The sequence below is a fragment of the Haemaphysalis longicornis genome, unplaced genomic scaffold, assembly GCF_048455015.1.
Source record: "Haemaphysalis longicornis isolate Haplotype H1 unplaced genomic scaffold, Haemaphysalis longicornis Haplotype H1 scaffold_1, whole genome shotgun sequence".
NCBI lineage: Eukaryota > Metazoa > Arthropoda > Arachnida > Ixodida > Ixodidae > Haemaphysalis > Haemaphysalis longicornis.
The window spans coordinates 431,580,633-431,590,979 of NW_027526203.1; the positions used below are offsets into that span (position 1 = coordinate 431,580,633).

The 10,347-nt window shown below is 45.1% G+C and overlaps 1 protein-coding gene across 1 annotated transcript in view; it reads right to left on the bottom strand.

The window, feature by feature from the left end:
* Positions 1–7,126, bottom strand: part of Rpi (Ribose-5-phosphate isomerase) — a gene marked incomplete in the record, with an annotated part of 120,094 nt that extends 112,968 nt beyond the window's left edge. The window contains 4 exon segments of the mRNA XM_077687338.1: positions 1,160–1,368; positions 4,372–4,611; positions 4,733–4,785; positions 7,069–7,126. Of these exon segments, the coding sequence (XP_077543464.1) occupies positions 1,160–1,176 (17 nt within the window).
* Between the last annotated feature and the right edge of the window lie 3,221 nt (positions 7,127–10,347).

Here is a 10,347-nt window from a genome sequence, read left to right on the forward strand (position 1 = left end):
CTAATGTATGATTTAAGGCATCAAGCCTGGAAGCGCTGAAGTCCTTGTTGCCTGAGTTAGATTGCTGTAGTCTGCAGAGAGTCTGTTGGAAGGTCTGCATCTGCTCTGCCATACACAGAACAGTCTTGCAATGACACTAAGGGGTCTTCTCCGCCTGGCTGGGCACTCCTCGGGTGTGTTTGGGTGGGCTGATTCTAGTGACTGGCAGTTGCGTCTGCATTGGGGATCTCTTGCTAGGAGCAGGTGTCCTGCATGGCTTTTTTCTGTGTGTCTATTGATTTAGAGGACTGAACCCACTCTATCACCTCTGTGTGGACATGAAGGGAGCTAATTAACTCAGTTTGTTTTGCCAGATGATCAGCCTGCATGGCTGTTTGCTCTGCCTGCCAAGCAATGAGTACATGTACGAGATTGCATTCTTGATGGCAGTAACCTTGTACATACCCTAATAGGGGAAAATTGCATTGATAGCCGAGACCAAATGTAGGTGTCTTATTCCTGAAATGTACCTTCAGTTTTAGAGTACGGATGTGTGGCTTGTGATCCTGAAACTAGACACGTACCAATGAGCTAGAAAGGGTTCAGAAACGTATTTTGCTGTTTGCATCTGAAAACTGTGATTCGACTAAATGCGCCTCATACATTTGCAAACATGTGAGAAATTTTTGTTTGAAACTAGTTTACAATATTTTTACTGATGCCACTGTTTTGAATAGAGACATGTACCTAAAAGATCCCAATTATGTATGCTCCTGCGTAGATCACTTCCATAAATTTCACGAATACTGACGTCGAATGAATACCTCTAAAAGCTATCTCTCCCCAAAAACTATGCATGAATGAAACAATATACCTGAATATATTGTGTCCACCCCGCAACCTTCATTTGAAAATGCTTTATCACGATTTTTGTTGAAGTAAAAGATGTCAATTGATTTTTGTGTTTCTGTTTACGCTTTTTTTCTTTGTTATGCCTTGTTTTACTCACATTTGCAGGTATCTGTGCACACTGAATGCATTGAGCGTTTCGCATGTTTGTTTTCTGTCATGAAGGTATTCATCCCCTGTATCATGTTTCATGTTTTTGTAACCCCACTACTGTAATGCCCAACATTTGGCACTTACACACTCGAATAAATAAATAAACTGTGCTGCTCACCTTGTTTGTCGTAGCATCACAGGTGGCCTGGGTTGACTGTGCGTTCACCTTGGCTTTCACTATGTGTGGAAGCGGCCATCTCTGGACGGGTAGGGTCTTCGAATGGCAGGGGTGACTGTACATTTCCCTGAGTCAGCCTCTCCACTGGTCTTGATTGTCAGGGCTGGTGGACGACCGGTCCGTCGCTGCTGCTGGTGCCGGAGCTCCTGCTGACACAGTATGCAGCAACAATGCAGGGCTAAATTAATAGTGGACAAAACAACAGTGTTTAGCAAAATCTATCCATGTTGATACCTCACTTTATCAGGGCAGAGGCTGGCACCTACATCTACTCCAGATTAACTGTTTAAAAGGCCTACTGCATGGGGGATTTAATAGTTATTGATCCACTGGTCTCAAACTTCTCAAATGCATAAATCCCACAATTTAAAAGTAGACAGCCTCAAGTAATGCCAATTATTTTTTGCACAGAGTAATTGGTACAGCTAGTTAAAAACAGCATCAGCACCATGCAGTGGAAGATGAAAGTTTGACTTTTTCTCTTTGTGACGGGATGCCTGCAAAACTAAAGCTCACGGTTGCCTTTCAAGCAACCGTGGTTGTGAAAAATACTGCATCAGCAGTGTTAAGTTCATTTGTAAAAATAGACGACACACTGAATGAATATTTGGAACAGCTTGCTTCTTGTCAGACTGATTAGCAAGGATGACACCTGGGGTGTCATATGGGTTTGGAACTTGCAAGAAACGTTTCGGTGAATTAGCAGTAACTTTTGGCTTGTGAAACATGGTTGAGTAGCTCAGTATAGACGGGACAACAAAGATGAGGCCACACAGGACTAGCGCTAGACATCAACTGATAATTAACTCAGTTTTTCTTGCTAGTGTTTCGCAGTTTATTTTGTCTTTCAGTATGAAAAAATGAGTGTTTGGCATTGTGCACATTTTTAACAGCGGAACTGTTGTACAAGCTGTAAGTTCGCCGTTGCAGGAAAAAATACCAAGAAAATGCCGAGCGCTCGTGAGCTCGTGCCTTCCAGCGACCACCAAGTCCCCCCCGGCTTGAGCAGTGGCTCTAGCAAAATAAAAATAATAATTAAAAAAAACTCCAGCATTGTTGTCAAGTGCTGCTGCACATGTAAAAACAAACTCCAGCGCCAACGCTAAAGATGAAAAGACAGCTTGCCCAGGAGCGGTCACTGCAGCTGCTGCATTCTCTAGAACCCATTATGGATAATTGGAGACATGGCTACGAGTGTGCCAATCCTTCCCGAGACCGACTTGCAGATCCCACCACTGGTGCCTCGAGTCGATGCCGAAGAGCTGGTGGAAATCTACAATGCTGAGGATGAATTTGCATCCACCCCTCACCGCGAAGAAGACGATGACCTCTTCAATGCATATGACGATGATCACTAGCACCACAACTATGCAAATAAACAATGATACTGAAACTTAACTATGTGTCCAGCAATGCTCACCTACAACAGTTTAAGTCTTGCGCGAGAATGCAAGCTTGCCTGAAATTTTTTATATATGCTTTCGCTACAATACTGTATTTCCTCCATGTGCGGGCATTGTTTTTATTCTTTGCAGCATGAAAAAGGCACGTCTTCTAGTTTCCCAGACTTGTTAAGGTTTTAGTGAAGCAAGTCCTCATTGATTGATTGTGGGGTTTAACGCGCCAATGCAATGCAGGCGATGAGGCGCACCGTAGTGGAGGGCTTCGGATTAATTTTGACCACCTGGGGATCTTTAACGCGCCGAAATCTCGTACACACAAGTGTTTTTGCTTTTCGCCTCCACCAGAAAAGCGGCCGCCGCGGCCGGGAATCGAAACCGCGACCTCGTGCTCAGCAGTGCAACGCCTTAGCCACTGAAATACCGTGGCGGGTAGGTCCTGGCAAGTCCTGGCAACTTGGTAAGCAAGCAAGTCTTGGCAACTTGGATGGAAAGTTATCTCAGCGATGAATTCATTAGCTAGCTGTTTAATTTTTCTTATGAAATAAACAAGTTTTTATTAATAGATCGCCCCCCAAAACTATCTTAAAACACTGAAAGAAGGTTATTAAGTTCATGAATGAAGGCCCCTAGTTTTCCTTATCGTATTGTCTATAATTGTTTCACTGGAAGCTTCATTTCAGGAACGAAAGAAGAATTTGTGCGAATGACTTTGTGGTCACTTATTTCAAGTTACAGATGACTGACTGCCCAGATTGGAGGTTAAGATTATGAGAAGAATGTTGGCTGCGTCGGGTGATAATGCAACCTGGGCAGGTTGCGTTATCAGCTGAGTTAGGTTAAAGTTTATGCAGACAATAAAAAATTTGTTACTTTTGCATTAAGTGGGAACAAGGTTAGGTGCAGCCAATTGATGTTTGCAAAACTAAAGTCACCAAAAGGAAGGATACAAGAATTCAGATATTTTGCCACAGATTTAGTTGGAAGACCTAAATAAAACTTGCCTGAGAAATCTGGACTACTTTTGGCTTGGCTACTTTTTGGCAGCCTGTAACCAACACCTAAGAGCACTAACTGTGGTACGAATGGCATATAAACCATAATATTTCAAGGTCGGAGGCAATGTTGCTAAGAGAGCATGAGAGATGTTTATTAGCAATCAGATTGCCCCTGCCACGTGTGCCAGGATGATCCTTCAGAAAAAAATTAAAATTAGGCAAGTTGGCAGAACAGGGCATATGTGGCCCTGTAGCTCGGCTAGTTGCAGGGGCAATACTTGCCAGGTCCACCTGAGTTCTGAGTAGGCCATTCATGAGCCTGGGCTTTGAACGTGCATCCAATGTCACGCACAAGTTTGTGTCAATAACTTGTGTGGCTCATGTGCTTATGTGATGAATTCCCTGATTGTTAGCTGCTGCACAGAACAGGTGCAACTACTGCTACCTGCAATTTATGTTATCGGGAATCAATCATGAGTTGGCTTGAAAGAATTGTAGCTACCTTGTATCCTTGGCACATAGGGAGTGCCCTTGCCTCAACATTGCTTCACATTAAATGTGGGCAGGTGTAAAAACTTTAGCCTTTAGCCTCGGCACCATGTACGCCATTCTGCCAAATAAACTTCAAATTTCAATCAATCAAAAAAAAAAAAAAAAAAAACTAGAACGGAAGCAATAGAAGCACACCTCACCTACAGCCAGCACCCAGTAAACCCGAAGGAAGTTGGAGAACACCTGCTCCAGGACAACTTACACGTTGACGAGCATAAGCAAACACAGCACTGGGGATGCCAGGCAGCCGAAGGCAATTCTTGATTCCAGGAGGAAGCTTCCAGAGAGGTTGCAACCCACGTTGGCTGGGTGTCCGTCCAGCTGTCATGTGGTCCACTAAGCACCAGTTCAGGACCTCCAGCTGTGCACTGATGACGTTCAGCTCAGGCACGATTGAGACAAATTTCCATTCAGCAGGTACAGGAGGTTTTTGGCCTGGTCACTGCATAAGAAAGAAACGCAGCACGTGTTTAACATTGTGCCATTCTCAGAGGCACTCTTCCCATTTTGTTTCAAACACTACACTGCGCACCAGCTCTACATTTCCTAGTGTTAATACATACTTTCTGAGCCGTTCTGCACCTGTTGATACTTGTGCCATGAAAGTCACATGTACCTAAACAGAAGCAAACCCTCAGTTATTTCAACGCACAACCATGCATTGTGGGTGCATCATCACAAGGAGCACTGGGTTAGTACCTGAATGATACAGCACATTTTCTCTGTTCCAGCACATGGCGTGGAGTATTTACGGTACTGTAGAACCCCATCAACTTTCCGAAATGCCATGCCCACTACCTACATTATCGATGCTCTAACTGAACCCAAATTATGCTGCAAACACTTATGTGCAAGTATTGCAAATCCCTACCGTATGTTCACGTGGTTGCATAGCAAATGCTGAACTAGGGAAAAGGTGCATGTATCAGGCTGCTAGCAAAACTGAGAATTGACACGAGTTTAATTTACCTGAGAAACTGTATTGTATATTTCCTAGGATACAGACTTCACTGTTTTCAACATAGCATGCTTCTTATGACACACATCTCATGCCGTGATTAAAACAAGAACTAAAGAGTGAGATAAAGTAAAACACATGATATTCGGAGCTCTTCTTTCCTCTTTGTTTCATGTTTGGCGAACATCATGCCAAGTTGTGTGAAGAACTGCACGAAGAATACAAGCACAATTTATCTTTGGTTGTCTTTACATGCGAAGCATTTTCTGACTTGGGAGAATTAGTGCGAGTAGTGTGTGTGCATGTGTGTGTTTCACTTCCTACTCTAAGAACTGTTATGTCGTATACTTGAGCGCATTTGTGATAGAAGACCAGACCGCCAGATAGGCAGGCTTTTTGAACTGGGATGAGCATCCAAAAAATGCTTCTCATTAACATTAGCCAAGCTTGGTCATGCCAACAAAAAAAGCGAAAAACACAGAATGCGTTGATGAATCCTAATCGCTGTGGACAGTGCTGAAGGGGACATGAAGACGAAATGCAACTTCGGTTCATTGGAAAGATTGCCTTGCTAGAAAAACACTGACACTGCTTTTAATGCAAATTTCACTTAAATAAGCTGTGTAATAGGGAAAACAGAAAACAGGCATGCGACACCTTAGCTACTTTTACGCACTGAACTTATGATGTATTATGGGCAGTTTGATGCGATTGGCTGAGGCTGACAAAATGCAATGTAAATTAAACAGGGAATATAAGCTTGCAGAACGAGCTATTTGGGCCTAAATTTAGTGCACATCCTTTCCACAGCCGTAAGAATGGTGGTGTAAACAACGGAAGTTACAAACAAGCATGTAAATATAGAACCACCTGTGCGCATGGCATGCACTGTGCCAGCCAAAGCTGCAAAGCCATCGGGCGCGTTAGGCTTGTGCGACACGACACTGGTCAACTGACATAAGTGGCATTGTCACCTATGTGACCTTTTTGCCAGACATACCCAATGTTTGACGAAATGATAAGTATCAACTGTAACAAAAATATGCCATGTACAAATGTGGTCAAAAACAAAGAGAGTGCAGACTGCTGCACTGGACTGGTATCGTCCCGCCATCTAGCGAGGTGTACGGTAAACAAGGCGACAAAAGTTACGTTTTGGCGTTCACGGCAGCGTTAGTCAAGATACTAACTTATGTTTTCGTCACATTCCCTGAATCCATCATCGCTGACGTCAGGGAACACACGATGCAGCGGGAGAATTAAAAGTTGGGCCTAAATTGTTTAATTTCTCAGTGAATAAAGCATCCTTTTGCAGCCTGATGATTGCTGGGGGTTCTATAAAACACTAAATCTCTTGAATAAAACAAACTTGAATTCTCTCTTCATGACCCCTTTAAGTTGTGAGCGTAATTAGTTGCAGTGTTTTGGTGGGTTACTTATCGAGGACACAAGCTGCGCAGCACCTTGGTACAGCCAGAGAGCCATTTTGTTTTGTTTTTTTCTTCTTTTCATGTGTGCCATGTCACCAGAGCAAGATGTGCTTCTTTTCTGGTGTGCCATGTCACCAGATCATGTGTGCCATGTCACTCCAGCCTACTGCACGTCCACTTTTTGTTTTGTGCAGTTACCTTGAATCTTTTCAGCGCAGTTTTTTCAACCTTGGTGTAGTGATTTCAATTTTTTTACAACAACCGAGTGCCTGCCTATTGTTATTTTAAAAACACTGCACGCGTTTGGCATGTATTTGTGTTTTGCATCAAATATGCTCAAGGTTTTCTTTGCACTAAATAATGTTGACATGTATGAACCATGGTGCTAGGTATTTCGGAAACATGTTGGCCCTTTGATAGGTGAGGAATGTTTAAAGAATGCTTTGTATTAAACAGGATATCAAAAACAGTGATGGGAGATCTAAAGCAGAGCAAAACCTTAAAAACATACTGTCCTATGTTGTAGCCGGGTGCAAGCAGCAGTGGCGTGTGGGGGATTATCTTGCAGGTTTACACTGTTTTGCTGCTCCTGTGTAAACAAAATGCGCATGCAAATGTAATAAGCGTCAAAAAAAATTCATATGTGGTCAATGCACCTTGCTGCCACAACTGCAAGCAGTGCTTCCAGATCACTAGTTGGCATTTATCATGCTTTCAAAGAAAGTAAAAAAGAAGTGCCCAATGATCACACTTCTTTTTAATGTGACTTTTGAGCGCAGTTATTTTATTGCAATGAAGCCACATTTTGTTGTGATAATACATGGCTTCAAGTACATTCAAAACCAACGGCAACCATAACGTAAATCAATGGGCTGTACGTTGAGTAAGCTCTCCTAAAATGCCCTACTCAAGTGATATTCCTGCCTCCCTCCACCCTCCTCAGGGAAACTGATTCTCTCTACTGACTCACTGAGGATAGTTTTGCGGGTACTCCGAGAATTCCCCACGCTATGGAAATATATGTGAAAAACGAATGCTGAATCTCTTCTTGGGTAGTCTGCAGTTGAGGCTGATAATCAGAGTCCCAGTAAACCCCCCCCCCCCCCCCTTTCCCTCCTACAGACTCCCTCTGCATAACCAACGGCCTCGGTGAAGCTGTCAACTCTGGACAAAACGGACAGTAAGGAGGGTACCAATGCAGACAGACCTCTGTTTATGCAGCGCTGATTCCTCGCCCCTCATACTTCTGCTTTCCTCCACGCACTCTCTTCGCCATCACCTATGTCCATTTTTCGCCCTTTCGTCCACCCCTGTGTCGATAGGTCGTTCGCTCGGTGACCCGAGCCCGACGGCGACGCCAAACGCATCAACTGACGCTTGCGAGCTGCGCTCCAACAGCCACACGACAGATTTCCGCGGCAACCGTTCATACACGCAGTCACAACCACAAGCACTCATGCACAGTCAACTTCGCTACTTCCACGAATCTTGAAATGCACTATGTTTTAGCATCTACATCCTGGTTGCATCTCTGACCCACAGAGTAGACACGTCATACAGTTTCACTGTACCCACGGTAACGTGGTGTGTGCGCGAAAGCCAGTGAACGATCGCCTCGTCCGGCTTGCCTCCCTGAATCGAGGCTGATCTTGATTTTGTTTGCACGAGTCTATGAACCCGTTCATATACAATCCCAGTGTAAACACGAGCCAGTACCGCGCGTTCGTGCACGTGAAAAATATTGAGGGTGATAACAATCTATTCGTTCATAAATCTATAATTCCAGTGTAAACACGAGCCTGGACCGCGCGGTCGTCGGTCGGAAGCCAGCTGCAACCTTACCTGTGCTTTGGGAATCAAGAAAGTCGGCACGGGCTTCAGCTTCGCGGGAAGCATTCTGATTTCGCGCTTTTCCTTTGCACAAACAGAGGATTGTAGTTTGGGCCCAAGCACTAGGACCCGTGAACGGCGTCGACTCAGGAGCCCGAACGGTGGAGCATACTTTTAGTTTACATTGCACCAGTCACAGGCTTTGTCCAGCAGACAGTGGGCGCACGTTTTAGACACACAATTCTAATCTATAGCACAAAAAAGGTAGGACTTTTACAGTCCTACCTGGCGCGACTTGCAAGCGCAACGTGCAACCGTGCAACTCTTGAAACTGCCGCTTTACCGGAAGCGTACCACCGTGACGTCACCAAACAGCTTTCTTTCATCTATGGCCCCAAATGAAACAAAAAACGAGTGAAATTAAAAAAATAAAATGAAACTATTTCAACTGCGATTTTAACTCAGTCATCCGTAACTTTTAGCAAAGCAGCTAGCGTACGCTACGCTACGGTCGGCGGGTAACGCAACCCAACTTGGCAGGTGTGCATTCGTTTCGCGGGGTCGACGAGCGGCCGGTGTCGCCGAGTCCGCACATTCGTTCCGGTGAGGGGTGACCCTCTTTGCCATGGAGGAAAAAAAAGCTTAGGAGAGGCCCCCAGCTATCCCCGCGCATTGGCAAAAGTGTGGAGGAAGTCACGTGTTTTCGGCGGCCATTGGAAGTCGCGTTAGCAACGGCGTCGTAGCAACAGTTCTGTGGCCCGCCGTTCGCCAGTCATGGAGGAAAGGCAGCGCCTGCCTTGTCGTCCGATTGCGAAGATTGCTGCTTCGCTTTGCTGCGCTGTGGTCTTGCGGAACTCGAAAAGGATGCTGCGAGTTGCGACAGCTGCGCCGATGTGAATATGTCATTTAATTTCTACTTGCAAGTGCACCTTGTACCGCGTCAAGCTTTTGCTCCGGTCGCGATCACGACGCGCCTATTGAAGTGCAGATATCATGAACGCGCCGTCACGTCGTACGCGCGGACACCCGTCAGGTAGATTTTCGGGAAGTGATACACGGTGTGCAGTACGTAGGCGACTTGCAACCGAACGATTCGCAACTCAATTTTTTGGTTATCGCCGCTGCAATATATATTTTGCTAGGCCGGCAATGCGCGGCAGTGCCTTTGCAACTGTTACAAGGTAGATTCCCAGTTGATATAATTCCATCGTCCTTCCATAATTCCATTACCTTAGTAGGTGTCCGTCTGTTGACTGGAAGAGTGCTGGATCTGGAATCTGGATCTTTTTGTGGTCTCGCTCTGGATTTTGCTTTTCAACGCTTCATACTGCGAGGTTAGTGTATCAACGTTTTCAACTGATATCACCTTGAATTTATTGACACTGAGACAAGTTGAAACTTGGCGAAAATAAGTTTATTGATGCCACCCACCCTGTCATTTTTTTTACTCAATAAAACGTTTTGCCTCCTCCTCCTCCTTCGCAAAAAATTCTATCGAAGGCACGCGAACAACGGTAAAAACATTCCACAATTTTTTAGCGTGATATCTGCATGAAGTACTGCTTACCTATATATAGAACGGCCGTTTAATTGGCTAGTCATCTCTGGGATTGCCAGTGAAACTGCAACGCAAACTTGGGCACTTTCCAGTCCGGTAGCCGCACGGCGTTCGCCCACTGTTTGCGGCGTTCTCCATCGCTTGGGAACCTATAAACGGCGGCGATTGCAAACAAAGGATGAATGCACACCAATGTACAGCAATACTTGTCAGCGGAATGATGCACTAACCGGTGGAAAGTGACGCCCAATTCCTTGGGTACCGATCGCGACTTGCAGCCTGGCACCGAGCATTGCGGCATTGTTAGAGCGAGCCGCTTCGCAAACCTGCTGCGGCCACACTGAAGACGTGTAACAGTGTAACCGCGCGTTTAGGTTCACGGTCACGCGCTGCAAAACGGCC